This window comes from Gorilla gorilla, chromosome X (genome assembly GCF_029281585.2).
Source record: "Gorilla gorilla gorilla isolate KB3781 chromosome X, NHGRI_mGorGor1-v2.1_pri, whole genome shotgun sequence".
In the NCBI taxonomy this organism is placed as follows: Eukaryota; Metazoa; Chordata; class Mammalia; order Primates; family Hominidae; genus Gorilla; species Gorilla gorilla.
This window is the reverse complement of record NC_073247.2, coordinates 64,550,616-64,568,445: the sequence shown is the minus strand read 5'-3', so window position 1 is coordinate 64,568,445 and position 17,830 is coordinate 64,550,616. Positions and strand designations below refer to the sequence as shown.

At 47.3% G+C, this 17,830-nt stretch overlaps 2 protein-coding genes across 3 annotated transcripts in view; one reads left to right on the top strand and one right to left on the bottom strand.

The window, feature by feature from the left end:
- Nucleotides 1-6,913, top strand: part of FGD1 (FYVE, RhoGEF and PH domain containing 1) — an 84,588-nt gene extending 77,675 nt beyond the window's left edge. For both annotated transcript variants that reach the window (XM_055376526.1, XM_004064223.4), the window contains 6 exons: nt 2,059-2,089; nt 2,600-2,701; nt 3,092-3,217; nt 3,393-3,554; nt 4,903-5,046; nt 5,946-6,913. In XM_055376526.1, the coding sequence (XP_055232501.1) occupies nt 2,059-2,089; nt 2,600-2,701; nt 3,092-3,217; nt 3,393-3,554; nt 4,903-5,046; nt 5,946-6,251 (871 nt within the window). In that variant the 3' untranslated portion in view covers nt 6,252-6,913. The remainder of the gene's footprint in view (nt 1-2,058; nt 2,090-2,599; nt 2,702-3,091; nt 3,218-3,392; nt 3,555-4,902; nt 5,047-5,945) is intronic.
- Nucleotides 6,914-7,069: 156 nt separating this feature from the next.
- On the bottom strand, nt 7,070-12,070 carry TSR2 (TSR2 ribosome maturation factor). Its single transcript, XM_004064225.5, has 5 exons — nt 11,870-12,070; nt 11,592-11,682; nt 8,882-8,973; nt 8,187-8,363; nt 7,070-7,955 (listed from the first exon to the last, which is right to left on the bottom strand). The coding sequence occupies exons 1-5, from the start codon at nt 11,948-11,950 to the stop codon at nt 7,821-7,823; spliced, it is 576 nt and encodes a 191-aa protein (XP_004064273.1). The 5' UTR covers nt 11,951-12,070; the 3' UTR covers nt 7,070-7,820.
- Nucleotides 12,071-17,830: the final 5,760 nt, after the last annotated feature.

Below are 17,830 nucleotides of genomic sequence, written 5' to 3'. Positions count from 1 at the left end.
CCCCTATACACTTCAGCATGAATAGCCAAAAAACTCTACTATACTGTAGTTCTTCTTTTTTTTTTTTTTTTTTTTTTTTGAGATAGGGTCTCTCCCTGTCATCCAGGCTAGAGTGCAGTGGCGTTATCATGGCTCCCTGCAGCCTCGAACTCCTGGGTTCAAGTGATCCTCCTGCCTCAGCCTCCCAAGTAGCTGGGAATACAAGCATATGCCACCATGCCCAGCTAATTTTCGTATTTTTTGTAGAGATGAGGTCTCACTATGTTGCCCAGGCTGGTCTTAAACTCCTGGCCTCAAGCAATCCTCCTGCTTCAGCCTCCCAAAGTGCTGAGATGACAGGTATGAGCCACCACTCCGTCTATTGTGGCTCTTAAAAATAAAAAGCAACACTTGTTCACTTCTAAGAAATTATAAATTAGAAAATATAGATAAATAAAATATTTCTTTTTTTTGAGTCGCAGTTTCTCTCTTGTTGCCCAGGCTGGAGTGGCAGCAATGGCGCCATCTCGGCTCACTGCAAGCTCCGCCTCCCAGGTTCAAGCGATTCTCCTGCCTCAGCCTCACAAGTAGCTGGGATTATAGGCTCCCGCCACCACGCCCGGCCAATTTTTGTATTTTCAGCAGAGACGGGGTTTCACCATGTTAGCTAGGCTGACCTCAGGTGATCCAGCCGCCTCGGCCTCCCAAAGTGCTGGGATTACAGGCATGAGCCGCTGCACCTGGCCAATAAAATAATTTTTTAAAAGAATACAATCAGAATAGGCCAGGCACGGTAGCTCATGCCTATAATCCCTACACTTTGGGAGGCCGAGGCGAGAAGATCACCTGAGGTCACGAGTTCAAGACCAGCCTGGCCAACATGGCAAAACCCCGTCTCTACTGAAAATACAAAAATTAGCCAGGCGTGGTGGCACACACCTGTAATCCCAGCTACTTGGGAGGCTGAGGTAGGAGAATGGCTTGAATCTGGAAGGCGGAGGTTGCAGTAAGCTGAGATCGCGCCACTGCACTCCAGCCTGGGTGACAGGGCAAGACTCCGTCTCAAAAAAAAAAAGAATACAATCAGAATAAAGTGATTGCAGTGCAGTGCAGGGCAGACAGAAGAGTCAGGGAAGGAAGACAAAGGGAAGGGGAACTCACACTGATTGAGCATCGAGTGTGCCAGACATTGTGCTGAGCACTGTACACGTTACCTCAGTTACTGCTGAGAACCCAGAGAGTGATAATCATTATCTCCATTTTACAAATGAAAAAAAAACTACCCCCTTTTCTCAAACTTGACACCCAGCGACAGAGAATTTTTTTTCTTTTTTGAGACAGAGTCTCACTCTGTCACCCAGGCTGGAGTGCAGTGGGACGATCTCCGCTCACTGCAACCTCCGCCTCCTGGGCTCAAGCGATTCTCATGCCTCAGCCCCCTGAGTAGCTGGGACTACAGGCATGAGCCATCACGCCCGGCTAATTTTTGTACTTTTAGTAGAGACAGAATTTCACCATGTTGGCCGGGCTGGTCTCCAATTCCTGACCTCAAGTGATCCACCCGCCTTGACCTCTCGAAGTGCTGGGATTACAGGTGTGAGCCACCCACACCCAGCCAACTGATAATTATTGACATGGTTTCTTTTATGTTCTATATTCTCTCCCACACATTTCACCCTTACCCCTCTACCTGACGCCTAGCACCTCCTTGAAAAGTCCTCACCCAAACTTCAGACTGGGGCATGTCACCTCCTCTGGGCTCCTTGGCCTTATTTTCACCATCAAAACACTGATCTCCCTGTATTGTCCCTGTCTTTCCTCTACTAGACCATGAGCTCCTTGAGGGCAGGGTCCTCTCTGAAGCTCAAGTTCTTAGCACAGGGTCTGGAAAGTATTAGTAATCGTTGAATAAATAAAACCAGGCAGATTATGTGACTTGCCCAAGGTCATATAAGTAATAGGTAAAGAAGAGGGTCAAGCCCAGGTCTTTCTGACTCCAAAACACCTGCTCTTCCACTCCTATTGCTTTTTGTGGGCCTACCTAACCAAACATCTTTCTTTTTTATTCCCCACCCCAAGGACTGAGGAGGAGAAGAAAGACTGGGTCCAGGTAACATCCAAGGCTCTGTGGTAGGGGGCTAGAAGAGTATTAACAGGTCTCCTAGGGGTTGATAGATTCTCCCTCAAAACTCACAGCTAACCAGAATGGTCCCGGACAACTGTCTTTCAGCAAACTTTACTATCCCCATTTTACAGATAAGCAAACTGAGGTGCAGAGGTTCAGCAGAAACTCACAAACTCTTCTTTTAGGAAGCTGGTTTCTCTGAGGGTGTATAAGGTGAGGGTGTCAAGCTCTGTAAAATCTTAAGCCCAGAAGGTGGCCAGGAAAGCCACCTGAGGTTTTTCAGCCACCACTCCCCCTCCCCCATTTTACACTTGTAACACTGAGACCTGGATTTGGGAGGGGATTTGTTCAAAGTCATCCACCTACCAGTGACAGAACTGGGTTTGAAACCCAGCTTTTCTAACTTCAGGCTAGGGTATACGAAGGTGAGGCGAGGGTAGAAATGGGTAGTTTGTGGGGTGATCTGACTTCTCATTTCTTACACCTCCTCCCCAGGCCATCAACTCCACCCTCCTGAAGCATGAACAGACGCTGGAGACCTTCAAACTGTTGAACTCAACAAACAGGGAAGATGAAGACACCCCGCCCAACTCTCCAGTAAGAGTCCCCGCCCTCTTTCCCCTGCACTGGGACCCCTTCCAGACTTCCAAATGCCCACCTGACCTTTAGATGATCCTCTCCCTTTCCTAGACGGTAATGACCAGAGAGGCAATGCCTGACTTCAGAAGCAGTCTTCCATTGGTAGGGCCACAGAGAAATCATTGGGGAAACTGAGGCCCAGAAAGTATAATAGAAGTGACTTGTCTTCAGTAGCACAGCTAGGAGCAGAGCCAGGACTTAAAGGCAGGTCTTCTGAATGTGGCTGCTCCCCCTACCCCCAGCCCATCCCCACCCCATGATAATCCAAGCGTTGGAGCAGGAACAAGGGCTGGCTGGACTGGGCTGGGGAGTAGCTGTCTCTGACCTGAGACCTGGCCCTCCCTACAGAACGTGGATCTTGGGAAGCGGGCACCTACGCCCATCCGGGAAAAGGAAGTCACCATGTGCATGCGCTGCCAGGAGCCCTTCAATTCTATCACCAAACGCAGGCACCACTGCAAGGCCTGCGGGCATGTGAGTGTTGGGAGGCAGGGGCAGAGCTAGGGAGGGGACAGAATGGCAGCCCAAAGGCCCACTGCAGAGTGGGTACCCTCCAAGTGGGGGGAGGCCACAAGTCTGCTGTGGGAGTTGGTATGCTGAAGGGAAGACCCACTGGAATCAGGCTACTCTTGCCCACTTGCCACCCCAGGTGGTTTGTGGGAAGTGCTCCGAGTTCCGGGCCCGCCTCGTCTATGACAACAACCGCTCCAACCGTGTGTGCACTGATTGCTATGTGGCCTTGCACGGGGTGCCTGGGAGCAGTCCAGCCTGCAGCCAGCATACACCCCAGCGCCGGAGGTCCATCCTGGAGGTAAGAGCCAGCCCCTGACTAACTCTCCCACAGTGGGCAAATGGGCTCCAACTCTACCCAGTGAGACTGAGGAGGCCCGAGTATCTGGGAAACAGTAGTGATCAAGGGACCCAGGCTTGGAGTGAATAAAATGACGGCAAGAGTGAATGAAAGACAGTCATCTTTAAGTACTTAGACATTTAATCCCCACAGTAACTAATCTGCCCATGCTATTGTTCTCTTTATTTTACAAACGAGGAAACTGAGGCCCAGAGGGGTCATTTGCCCAAATTACACAGCAAATGAGTGGCAGCACTGGATTTTTTTAAAATTAAAAAAATTGGCTGGGCACAGTGGCTCATGCCTGTAATCCCAGCACTTTGGGAGGCTGAGGCGGGTGAATCACCTGAGGTCGGGAGTTCAGGACCAGCCTGACCAATGTGGAGAAACCCCGTCTCTACTAAAAACACAAAATTAGCCAGGCATGGTGGCGCACGCCTGCAATCCCAGCTACTTGGGAGGGCTGAGGCAGGCAAATCGCTTGAACCTAGGAAGCAGAGGTTGCGGTGAGCCAAGATCGCGCCATTGTACTCCAGCCTGGGCAACAAGAGCAAAACTCCGTCTCAAAAAAAAAAAAAAATTTAAAAATTGTCTTTTGTTATTACAAAGTAGGATAAGTAGAACAATATAAACAAAAAATAAAATACCGTATCCCTTCTACCCAAAAGTTACCATTGTGAGGGCTTATCCTATCTTTCTAGGCATATATGCACAAACACACATTTTGGAGATTTTTTTAAAAACAAATCTAGGTATTTATTTAACACTTAAAAGAGTACTTACTCTGTGCCAGGGACTATTCTAAGCACTTTGCATATATTAATTCATTTAATTCTCACATCAGCCCTCTTTGCTCTCCAAGTCAATACATTTTCATCTAGAGCTGGGATTCTAAGCCAGACTTCATTAACCACCCACATACCCCCTTAAAACCAAAATGCTAGATTACCTCTCACTGAGTGTAGGAAATGGATGTGATGAAAGACAGAAAAAAGCATGAGGCCTAAATGTGTGAATGGCTTGAGGAATGAATGCTCTGACTGAAGAAAGAATGCCTGAGATCCGCACACTCCTTCCACTGGCCTGTAGAGGCAGCAGCCGTTGCCCAAATGAGGCAGACGAACCTAGCTTTGAATCTCAGCTCTAGCTGATTCACTGGGTGGCACTGGACAAATCACTCCTGCCACCTGAGCTTGAGCGTCTTCATCTGAGATAGGAATAGCAGTCCCTACACTGAGGAGGTATTAAAGCCAGGAGGAGCCAGGCTAGGCCTTCTGTCAACATTGATGCCCGGTGTCTCTGGCCACAGAAACAGGCCTCAGTGGCTGCGGAGAACAGCGTCATCTGCAGCTTCCTGCACTACATGGAGAAGGGTGGCAAAGGATGGCACAAGGCATGGTTCGTGGTCCCTGAAAATGAACCCTTGGTGCTGTATATCTACGGAGCCCCTCAGGTATGCATCCTACTCCTTCGGGTCCTTTCAGCCACCTGGCAAAGCCAGATCCAGTCCTTGACCTCTCCTTGGCCTTGGAAGATAAGGTGAGCCTTGGAAGATAAGGTGAGCCTATCTCTAAGAGGAAATCAGAACCCCAACCCTTGAGAGACAAAGACTGGCTAGAGACAAGGAGTGGTTGTGGTATGTAGGGAAAACCAGGATGAGTTGTGGGCCTGGCTTCCTGGAAGGAGTAGAGATGGGGAATTGCTAGGTCCAATTTGGAGTGGGTAAGAGTATGCAGATGGGACCGAGCGCAGTGGCTCACGCCTGTAATCCCAGCACTCTGAGAGGCCGAGGCAGGTGGCTCACCTGAGATCAGGAGTTCAAGACCAGCCTGGCCAACATGGTGAAACCCCGTCTCTACTAAAAATACAAAAATTAGCCTGGTGTGGTGACGTGTGCCTGTAGTCCCAGCTACTCAGGAAGCTGAGGCAGGAGAATTGCTTGAACCTGGGAGGTAGAGGTTGCAGTGAGCCAAGTTCATGCCACTGCACTCCAGCCTGGGCAACAGGGCAAGACTCTGTCTCAAAAAAAAAAAAAAAAAAAAAAAGTATGCAGATAGGGGCAATAGCATAGACAAAGGCCTGAAAACATTATTTGGTATGCTAAAGAGACTAGCCCAGCAGTTTTGTGAGAAGAGGTGGGGGCGGGGGGAGACAGGTATTTAAACCAGCCTGCATTTTAGCCCCAGTTCTGACATGTTCCTGTTGATAACACTGGAGCCACGGAAGGTTCCTGAGTAGGGGAGTTCCTGAGTAGGGGATGGAAGACAGAGCATATGCAAAACCAGTTAGAAGCTGGGGCGGGGGAAAGGTCTAGCCCCAAGGTGGCCCCAGCTCTGTCCCTCCTCCCGCCAGGATGTGAAAGCCCAGCGCAGCCTGCCCCTCATTGGCTTCGAGGTGGGACCGCCCGAGGCAGGGGAGCGGCCTGACAGAAGGCATGTCTTCAAGATCACCCAGAGCCACCTCAGCTGGTACTTCAGCCCTGAGACAGAGGAACTACAGCGACGCTGGATGGCTGTGCTTGGCCGGGCGGGCCGAGGGGACACGTTCTGCCCGGGGCCCACACTGTCTGAGGACAGGGAGATGGAGGAGGCACCGGTGGCTGCTTTAGGAGCCACTGCTGAACCCCCCGAATCCCCCCAGACCCGAGACAAGACCTAGAGGGTTTGGGACAAACTGGGAGCCCCCACCCCACACTCTAGTTGCCCATGTCTGATTGGGGGCTCTAGCCCCTTCCCTCCCAGCTCAGTCAATACTTGAACTCCCATCACGGGCACTTTCAATCCCGAATGCTGGGTCTTGGGTTTTTTAATTCATCTTTTCACAAAACGTGGGCTTTTAAAAAATATATTCCTACAGTGATGTCAATTTTTATTAATCCCTGTCCCCAGGGAGGGTGGGAGCCATTGCTAGTCCTACCTGAATTAGGTCGTTTTTCTCCCTCATCCCTCAATACCCTACCACAGATCCTGCCTCCACCCAGTTCCCCACAAAGCACCAGAGGTAGGAGACCTGGATTCAAGTGCCAGCTCTGCCACTGACGCTGGGGCCCCGACCCACCCCTGCCTCCTCAGCCAGTGTCTTCACACGTACAACTCCACCTGGGGTGGCAACTAGACCTCTCCTGCCTCTCCCATGGCTTACAGCTTCTACCCGGCCCCAAGGCTACCCAGTATTTTATCGTCCAGACCCATGGCAGGGCCAGCGGGCAGGACAGGGAAACGGGGGGGAGGACAATGGATACTCAGTTTTTTGTGTTTTTTGGTTTTTGTTTTTTTTTTTTTTTTTTAAGAAAAATACAGTTTATTTCAGGCTTACAGTAACTTTCATAGCACTGCTGTGCTCCGTTCGTTCATCTGTTTGGTTGTCCAAAGTACCAGGCTGCTAGGGTGGGCCCAGAAACTGCTCCCTTGTAAACTCTGAAGCTGAGCTCCCAGAAGGCTGATTCTAAGGCTACTACTCACAGGTCAAGCCACAGATTAAGCAGTAAGGTATTATTTATTAAGATCTTAAGCCTCACCCCTGAACTCAAATGGGATGGGATAAGGAGTAAGGAAAGAGGTTAGAGGAGACAGAAAACAAAGCCCAGCTCTTCCAAGCTCACCACCTAGCCAAGGTCTTCGAATTCCTGAGGGAACCCAGGACTGGAGGCTGGGCTGAAGGAAGGCAGCATTCCTGGGAGGTTCCAAGTTCTGGGCAGGGGTACAGAGCTGTTGCGTGTGTGTGGGGTGGGGTAAGGGAGAGGCTCCAGAGCTACTTTCATTCACATTTTCAACTATTCTCTCTTCCACTTGCATGTTCATCTCACCATTCCTGACCCAGCCAGCCCCCTATCACTGAGTACTGCTACTGCTGCTGCTGATCCTCTCCTCCCCAAATCCACCTGCCCACTGTCCACCGGCATCTAGCTCCTCCTCCAGCCAAACCCACACTCACTCATCCCCTTCCTCACAATGACTGCACCCAAAAGACACTGTACTGGGGAACCCGGCTTCGTCACTCGGATGTTAACTAAAGGCCCAGGGGAATATGCTGGACAAGGTCCCCCCACCCCCAAGACCAAGGATCCTAGGTTTTCCTTGCCCTGGAGGGAGCCAGACAGAGGAACAGGGGAGAGGGTGGAGATGGGGTAACCAGTCCACAGGTCTGCAATCCTCAAAAAAAAAAAACCCTACAGACAACTCTCAGAACAGCAAATAAGGGCCCAAAGCCATTTCCAGTCATCCCCACTCATTTTTTTCTCCGGACAATGGTCCAGCCATCTTCCACTATATCCTCTTCCTTAATAGTCTGAGCGTCTGGATCAGAGGGTTCAGGCTGGGGGCAGACCCCATCTGTAGCAGCCCCATCATTCGTAGCTGTGACCTGGAGGGGAGATTTAAAAGAGAGCTGAATACACTGACCACTGGAGACCCAGGCTCTGCTCCAGCTTTTCCAGGATTGGCTGTGTAACTTTAGGAAAGTTCCCTGCCCTCTCTGGATAATACTACTACCACCAACCACCACCATCCCCTTATCACTTCCCTGTGAATCTAGCTGCTCTCCCAGAAAACTGAAAACATCTGTATCCCCCAACCCAGGGGGCACCCACTTCACCTCCATCTCTTCCACACTGTCCACATCATCTTCATCCTCATCAGTCTCTCTAGCTGTCTTAAGTGCAGTGGCTGTGACCTTGCATTTTCTTTGAGTGATGCAGGAGGCCATCTCCCTCAGAGCAGCCCCATCACCCCTCTGGAAGTGGTGGAACATGGTCTGCAGTTGCTGGCTCACCTACCAAGAAAATATTCAACCAGTTTGGATTTTCCAGATATCTACTATACAAACAGCACGTGTTTGAAGCAACAGTGGGGAGTAGGTTGGATTTTTCCAGAAGAGAACAGAGCTCTTTCCTCCCCAAGGAATTAACCAATGAAGCAACCACATATGAAGGGCTCAAATGAAGGCCTAAAGCATCAAAAGAGAGCCTAACTAGCAGGGAATCCTCTAGAACTGGGCTTTGAAAGAAATAAGATGTAAAAGGGAAGGTAATCTTATTAGGGAGCAATGGTAACCAGAGCGGGGATGAAAATGGACCTGGACTGGCCTGACCTGCCCTTGGGATGGGGCTGAGGAACAGGCCTGGATGGGAATGATGTATAGAAAGAAAGAAAAGAAGGCAGGTTTGGAAAGGCTACACTTTTTCCTCTAGGCAACAGAGTCATAGTCAAGAGTCTTGGCCCAAAACAGACAGCTGGGGAGAAGAAAGACTACAGGTAGGGAGACTGCAGTTGTGCCCGTGATAAGCTCACCTGGGGCAGACTCCCGTCTTCCACAACTGTATCAAACTCGTTGGTCAACAGCTCTCCAAGGAAGTCTTCCACCTCATCTAGCTCCAAGTCAGCTAAGTAGAAAAGGACAGGGCCCTTGGGTCAAAGACCAGCCAACTTCATCACCCCTGCCCACTGCTCTTCAATATCTACTTGGTGGATCTGCAACTGGGTGGGTAAAGGCACAGTGAGCCTTTTATCTGCTAAAGTGTTCTGCATTCCAGGTTTTAACAATTTTTTAAGAACCACTAAAAATACCTCATTTCCAATCTCTTCCATCCTGCCTTTTATCTGCTAAAGTGTTCTGCATTCCAAGTTTTAACATAATTTTTTAAAGAACCACTAAATATTAATACCTCATTTCCAATCTCTTCCATCCTACCAAGGCCTCTTTCCACAACTCCCAGCCCTACACTCACCCTCTTTCATCTGGCCTATTCTAACTAGCCTCCCATCTATGAGACCTTGAGCAAGCTACTTCTTTCTGAGCCTCAGTTTTCTCATCTGTAAAGTGGGGCTAATGGTGGCCTCCTCAAAGGTCTGTTATGAGGAACCATCCAACACAATGCCTAGCACAGTGAAGATCCATAATCCATGTTAATTTCTATCATGCAAAAGCTGAAGTTTTTGAAGTGTAGAGAACCTTCACAACTGTGGTTCCACTGATAAAAGAAGCCACAGACCAATGGGATAGTTAAGAAGAAATGGACATAGCAATTCCAATGATGAAATCATCATAGCCTTGACACTGACATCCTACTGTGTGACTCTGACCGAGCCACCTTCCTCTCTGGGCTTCAGTTACCTATGGGCCTATGCTCTACTTTTTCTGAATTAGACAGTAACTGAAGAAAGTCTTCCACAAAGCTCCTAGCCCTCTCCCCTCTATGTGCTTTCTCTGGGAGAGCTCATCCACACTCTTGGCTTTCCCTACCACTCAAACTTAATATCCCCCGAATTTATCTCCAACTGAGACTACTCTGTGCCTGACGTTTCACAGATGCCGCAGATCTTCCATATCTAAAGCCAGACTCATCACCTTACTCTTTAAACCTGCTTCGCATCCTCCAGGGTTCCTCTACTCCGAGAAAAGACACCTAATCCACCCATCAACTCAAACCAGGAACTTGCCTCTTTTTCCCTCCCTGTCTACAGCCAACCAATCTCCAAGGCCCTATTCCACCCCTTCTTTTCCATGCCTTTTGCCACTGTCCTACTTCAGGCCTCATCAGTTTCTAGACAAAAACAGCGTTCTCATCAGTCTTTCCCTCTCCAGGTTATGCTTCATACTGATTATTTCCTGAACTTTCTAGCCAGCAAATCCCATCCTATTTCTCACCCTAGAACCTGCCCACGAATTTTTACCAGCCACTGCAGTGTTTCAGTTTGCCTTTGAGAAATATCTGTTCTGCTGGGTCTTAAGGGACACTATCCATAGAAAACTAATGAGAAACAAAAGCAAACAGGTGTTTTAGTGGTTCTTATTCTTACCCAAGCCTTTAATATGTTCATGAGTGTTAAGACTTTTCAGTGGGAGCAGAACAAAAGAGTTTTTCTTACATAAGGTAACTGGAGAAGCTTCTTCACTGAACATCTAACAGGACTAGTTAGCATGAATTTTGGCAAACACTGGCCTAAATGATAAAATCAAAGGCACATAAGGGCTTCCATGTCTTATGCTTTTCAGGGGGGATTCCCACACCCCAGCTTCATTCTCTACCACTCCTCCACCCCCCCCACACACACACCCATACTCCAATACTGAGCTCCCTGCTACTTTCCAAATATAACACATTATACCCTCATGCCACAGAACTTGAGTGTTGCTCTCTCTGCTTCCCCCACCTAGTTAACTCCTTCTCATTAAGACCCAGCCCAATTCACCACCTCCACTAAGAAGCTGTCTCCCCATCCTGTTACCCCATGCACCCTGAGCTCCTCTTTACCAGAAAATCTATCAATGTTGTAACTATTTACGTGTGTGGATCCTCAATGGATAGTATACTTTCTTGAGAGAGATGACTCTGCCTAATGTCATCTCCAAAGCTAGAAATTGAATGAAGATTTTTTTAAAAAACCATACTATGCAACAGGCCCTCTACTGGGCCTCTTGTTCTTGTATATCCCTCAAGACGAGCCTACAGTGTAGATCTTTGCTGTCCAAACAGCCACAGGTGGTTACTGAGCACTTGAAATATGGCTAGGCCAAATCGAAATGTGCTAAAACTGTAAAATACCAGATTTTGAAAACTTAATACTAAAAAATGTAAAATATCTCAATGTTTTATACTGACTACATGTTGAAATATTTCGTACACACCGAGTTTACTAACATTGATTTCATCTGCTTTTTGCTTTATTAAAGTGGCTACTAAAAATTTTAAATTACATGTGACTAGCATAATATTTCTACTGTACAGCGCTCTGGTGGATACTCTTATACGCATTTTAGAAACTAGGAAACTGAGTCTCAGGGAGGTAAACTGCCTTGTCCAGAGTAATCCCACGAGTCAGTGGTACAGCCCGTAAAGCACTGGAATCCAGGATTCTGATTCTAAAAGCTGAATTCATTCCACCTCACCTTTAGGTACCAATCCACAACTGCTCGAGAGGAAATGCAGGCTCTGCGGGATGGGGCTCCTCCTCTCCACACCCCCACACAGGCGGGTCGCGGCGCCTCACATTCACTCACCATTGCGCATGAAGTAATCCTCCACTGCACCCCCCAGCCACTTGGCCTTCTCCTGGCTGTGCACACCCCCGAAGCCATTCTCCACAGCGATCTGTAAACACAGGTCCAAGCCCACCAAGTCAGCTTGGGAGCAGACCTGGAGTAGCCTGGAGACCGCTTATGCCGCCCAGCCAACTCCTCTTATGCCGCCTAGCCAAGCCTCAGGCACCTAGCCCAACCAACTCCTGTTCTGCCCCGGGCCCTAACCTTGACCTTGCCCTGGCCCTGGCCCCACTGACCTGCAAGGCCGGCCAGGCCTCCAGGGCCGCGCAGACCCCAGCCCGGAAAAGAGCTCGCGCATCTTCTGCAGCGCCCGCCATTATCCGGCCCCGGTCCACGTGACGTCCCGGCGGCCCAATCCCTCCGTAGCTCGGCCCAGGCAGAACGAGACGCAAGCCGAGCCTGAGAACACAGGATTCTCTTTTCCGCAGACCTGGCAGCAAGACTAGAGCAAAAGAAAAATCTGTCAGAGCGATCGATGACACCACCAGAGTTACTCACTTAAATCAAAGGACACCAGACCTGAAGGACGTGTGGGGCCATGGTTTCCGGATCCGTGGGTACTGCGGAGGAAATATGTGGGGAACTTATTACAGATACAGATTCCAGGCCCTGGGGCAGAGGACTCAGTGAGTATAGCCTTAAAAATCTGCATTTAAAAAAAGCATCCTGACATCTGTATAGAATACTGCAACCAACAACAGTAAAATACAATCAGCTCTCCCTATGGGGGGCAGTCCACGTCCGTGAATTCAACTAACCTCAGATGGAAAATATTCAGGAAAAAATTGCATCTGCACTGAACATGTGCATACTTTTTTTCTTGACATTATTCCCCTAAACAATACAGTATAACAGCTATATACATAGCATTTACACTGTATTAGGCATTATAAGTAACCTGGAAATTATTTATTTATCTATTATTTTGAGACCGAGTGTCACTCTGTGGCCCAGGCTGGAGTGCAGTGGCACCATCTCGGCTGACTGCAACCTCCGTCTCCTGGTTTCAAGCAATTCTCGTGCCTCAGCCTCCCGAGTACCTGAGATTACAGGTGCCCACCACCACTCCCAGCTACTTTTTGTATTTTTAGTAGAGACGGGGTTTCGCCATGTTGCCCAGGCTGGTCTCGAACTCCTGGGTTTAATCCACTTGCCTCGGCCTCCCAAATTGCTGGGATTATAGGCGTGAGTCACATCTGGAAATGATTTAAAGTATACAGTAGGATATTCATAGGTTATACGCAAATACTATGCCATTTTATATCAGGGACTTGAGCATCTATGAATTTTGGTATCCTCCGGAGGTCGTGGAACCAGTCTCCCACGGATACCCAGGGATAACTGTACATGTTTTTCTGAAGTACACAAGAACATTCTCCAGAACAGATCATACACTAGGCCATACAGTAGGCCTCCATAGATTTAACAGGATTGAACATACAAAGTATGTTGTCTGACCACAATGGAAAGAAGTTAAAAATCAGTAAAAAGAAACTTACAAAATTCACAAATATATGGAAATTAACACACTCCTAAGCAATAAATGGGTCAAAGAAAAAAATCACAAAGCAAATTAGAAAACACTTTAAAATGAATGAAAACAAAAACATAAAAAAATGCATGAGATGCAGCTAAAGCAACACTTAGAGGGAAATCTTTAGCTGTAAACATGCATATCTAAAAAGAAGAGCCGGACATGGTGGCTCATGCCTGTAATCATAGCACTTTGGGAGGTTGATGTTGGAGGATGGCTTGAGCTCAGGAGTTCGAGACCAGCCTGGGCAACATAGTGAGACCCCATCTCTAAAAACAATTTTAAAAATTAGGCCAGGTGTGGTGGCTCACGCTTGTAATCACAGCACTTTGGGAGGCCAAGGCAGGCAGATCACTTGAGGTCAGGAGTTCGAGACCAGCCTGGCCAAGATGGTGAAACCCTGTCTCTACTAAAAATACAAAAATTAGCCAGGCATGGTGGCAAGCACCTGTAATCCCAGCTACTTGGGAGGCTGAGGCAGGAGAATGGCTTGAACCCGGGAGGCGGAGGTTACAGTGAGCCGAGATGGTGCCATTGCACTCCAGTCTGGGAAACAGAGCGAGACTCTGTCTCAAACTAAATAAATAAATAAATAAATTTGAAAACTAGGCCAGGCATGGTGGCTCACACCTATAATTCCCGCACTTTGGGTGGGCAGATCACCTGAGGTCAGGAGTTTGAGACCAGCATGGTCAATATGAACAAACCCTGTCTCTACTAAAAATGCAAAAGTTAGCCAGGCATGGTGACACACACCTGTAATCCCAGCTACTTGGGAGGCTGAAGCACGAGAATCGCTTGAACCTGGTAGGCAGAGGTTGCAGTGAGCTGAGATCACTCCACTGCACTCCAGCCTGGGTGACACAGTGAGACTCTGTCTCAAACAAACAAACGAACAAACAAAATTAGATGGGCATAGTGGCATATGCGTGTAGTACCAGCCACTCAGGAGGCTGAGGTGGGAGGATTGCTTGAGCCTGGGAGCTCAAGGCTTCAGTGAGCCGTGATTGTGCCACTGCACTCCAGCATGGGGGACAGAGCAAGACCCTGTCTCAAAAAAATAAAAAATGAAAGAATGATATCAAATTAATAACCTACACTTCCACTTCACAAAACCAGAAAAAGAAGAGCAAAGTAATCCCAAGGCAAGCATAAGAAAGGAAATAATAAATATTAGAACAGAAATAAATGAAATAGAGAATTGAAAAACAATAGAGAAAAGAAAAAACAGTGAAGCCAAAAGTCAGTTGTTGTTTTTTGTTTGTTTGTTTGTTTGTTTGTTTGTTTTGAGATGGAGTCTGGTGCTGTCACCCAGGCTGAAGTGCAGTGGTGCAATCTCAGCTCACTACAACCTCTGCCTCCCAGGTTCAAAGGAGTCTCCTGCCTCAGCCTCCAGAGTAGCTGGGATTACAGGCATATGCCACCATGCCCCGTTAATTTTTGTATTTTTAGTAGAGACAGGGTTTCACCATGTTGGCCAGGCTGGTCTCGAACTCCTGACCTCAAGTGATCTGCCCACCTCAGCCTTCCCAAGTGTTTGGATTACAGGCGTGAGCCACCGGACCTGGGCGGTTATTTTTTTTTCAGAGATGAAGTCTTTTTTTGTTGCCCAGGCTGGAATGCAGTGGCACAAACATTGCTCACTGCAGCCTCAAACTCCTGGGCTCAAAGGATCCTCCTGCCTCTGCCTCCTGATTAGCTGGGACTACAGGAATAGGCCGCCATGCCTGGCTAGTGTGTGTGTGTGTGTGTGTGTGTGTGTGTGTGTGTGTGTGTGTGTGTGTGTGTGTGTGTGTGTGTGTGTGTTGGGAGGGGGTGTCTCACTTTGTTGCCCAGGCTGGTCTTGAACTCCTGGTTTCAAGCAATCCACCTGCCTCACCTCTCAAAATGCTGGGATTACAGGTGTGAGCAAATGCAACTGGCCAAGTCAGTTATTTGAAAAGATCAACAAAATTTACAAACCCTTAGCTAGACTGAGGAAGAAATAAAAGAAAGAAGACTCAAATTACTGAAATCAGGAACGAAAGAGGACGTATAATTACCGACCAGTCAAAAAAGACCACATATTGTATGATACCATTTATATGAAATATACAGAATAGGTAAATCTATAGAGACAGAAAATAGATGAATGGTTGCCCAGGGCTTGGATGGGGAAAGAATAGAGTGTGACTTCTAAATGGCTTCAGGGCTACTTTTGGGGGTGTCGAAAATGTTCTAAAAATTAGACGAGGTAATGGTTGCTGTTATGAGCTAAATTGTATCCACCACCCCCCAAATTCATATGTAGAAACCCTAACCCCCAGTACCTCAGAATGTGACTGTATTGGGAGATAGAGCCTTTAAAAAGGTAATTAAGATAAAATGAGGTTGTATGGGCGGGCCCTAATCCATTATGACTGATGTCCTTATAAAGAAGGGGAGATTAGAACTCGGTGCAATGGCTCAGATCGCTTGAGGCCAGGAGTTCGAGACCATCCTGGGCAACAAAGCAAGACCCCCATCTCTACAAAAAAAAATTTTTTTTTAATTAGCTGGGTGTGATGGCTGTAGTCCCAGCTACTCAGGAGACTGAGGAGGGAGGATCACTTGAGTCCAGGAGGTTGAGCCTGCCGTGAGCCATGATTGTACCACTGCACTCCAGCTTGAGTGACAGAACAAGCCCTGTCTCAAAAACAAAAAACAACAAAATATAATAATAAGAGGAGATGAGGACACAAGCAAAGAGGGACACCAGAGAGGTGTACACACAGGGACAACTATGTGAACACACAGTGAGAAAGCTAAGGAGAAAGCCAAGGAGCAAATCAGAAGAAACTATACTAAAAGCCATTGAATTGTACATTCTACTTATTTGTTGATTTATTGATGAAAGTATTTCCTTAAAATTAGAAATCTAATTTACAAATTACAAATTTTTAAAAACTGACAAATGTCACAAACATCTTCTAACCCAGAAAAATAAAATATTACTTTGTTGTTTTGTTTTTGTTTTGTAGATGCAAGGTTTCACCATGTTGGCCAGGCTGGTCTCAAACTCCTGACCTCAGGTGAGCCGCCTGCCTCAGCATCCCAAAGTGCTGGGATTACAGGCAAGAGCCACCACGCCCAGCCAAAATAAAATATTCTTATTAATTACATGACTCACCTCTCTACTAATTTTTCTACATTTTTTGATATCAAAGAGTTTATAGAACTCTTCATATGACAAGTATTTTATATTTTCTAGAGAGAACACAAAGAATTCAATTGATTTCAATTCAGTTGAGTAAAATTTTTTATTATTAGTATTTTAGAAAAGTTTCAATTTCACAACTCGTTATTAGTAATGTACATTTTAAGATTTTTGTCAAACTTGGGAAAATTTCTAGTTTCTTTTACATGTGAGCTGTAAGATTTCAGGTTATTTTAACTTCTCTTGGCACAGCGACAAATCTTAAACATTCTTCAAATAGACCAGGCTCAATAACCAGAGACCTGGAAGTGGCCTGTGCAAGTGTGGGGCCCTGAGGCTTAAGATTGATTTGTTCTACGATAAATCTATCTCTGTGCAATGCCCAGGGAGAAAGGAGCACAGGGACTCATGGGAGTTCAGCAGAGGGTCCCAGACCCAGCCTTGGGGGCTGTGGCAGGCCTCTCGGAGGAGACGACACGTGAGCTGATTCTTAAAGTTTGAGTAGAATTTTGCTGGGTGATGGGGGAGTGTGTGTATGGGGGTGGAAGGTGTTACTGAAAGGAGGAAAGAGCCTTCTGTGCAGGGGAAAAATGTGTGCAAATACACAGAGGCAGGAAGCAACATGGTGTGTGATGATAATTAGAGCAGTTCCAGACTGAGAGAAAACCTCATGGGCATAGCCTCCTCCGTAGCTCCAGAGACTCATTTTTTTGTAGAGTCAGCAATGTAGATTGAGTTCAGAGAGGCCCAAATGAAGATACTGAAAACCTCAGTTGACGTTCCCACAATCTGAGGCCTCGAACATACACAGAGAGAATAGGCCTGCTAGATATCCCCACACATGGAGTCCCTCTCTGGGATGTAACAAACCAAGGCCTCTGAATGAACCCTTAGCTTTGAGACTGAAGTCCAAGGCCGAGTATCCTAAGTACCAAATGTCTTCACCTTTTTTGTGACTTGAACCCCCATCGGCAATCTGGTAAAGTCAATATAGCTCTTCACAGAATGTTTTTATTTTATTTTAAAATTTCTGAGGCAGGATAATCGCTTGAACTCAGGAGGTGGAGGTTTCAGTGAGCCGAGATCGTGCCACTGCACTCCAGCCTGGGCGACAGAGCCAGATTCCATCTCAAAAAAAACAAAAAAAACTTATTTTGCAGAGACCAGGTTCTCACTATGTTGCTCAGGCTGGTCTCAAACTCCCGGGCTCAAGTAATCTTCCCTCAGCCTCCGAAAGTGCTGGGAATACAGGCATGAGCCTAGCCCAGAATAATGTTTTTAAATGCACACAATAAAATATAGGTTTACAAAGGAAGTCAAGTATGTTAAAATACAGTTATCAAAATATTACAGAAACACCATTCCAAATTGTGTATTTGTTTGCCAATTTTAAAATTGCAATCAGGCCAGGTGCGGTGGCTCACGCCTGTAATCCCAGCACTTTGGGAGGCCAAGGCGGGCAATCACCTGAGGTCAGGAGTGCGAGAC

Excerpts from the sequence above, each read along its gene's own strand:
- TSR2 (XM_004064225.5), bottom strand. The coding sequence starts at position 11,950 with ATGGCGGGCGCTGCAGAAGATGCGCGAGCTCTTTTCCGGGCTGGGGTC. Across the intron at positions 11,683-11,869 it reads AGGCCTGGCCGGCCTTGCAG|ATCGCTGTGGAGAATGGCTT; the intron begins GTCAGTGGGGCC and ends CTGTGTTTACAG. Across the intron at positions 8,364-8,881 it reads AAGACGGGAGTCTGCCCCAG|GTGAGCCAGCAACTGCAGAC; the intron begins GTGAGCTTATCA and ends TTTTCTTGGTAG.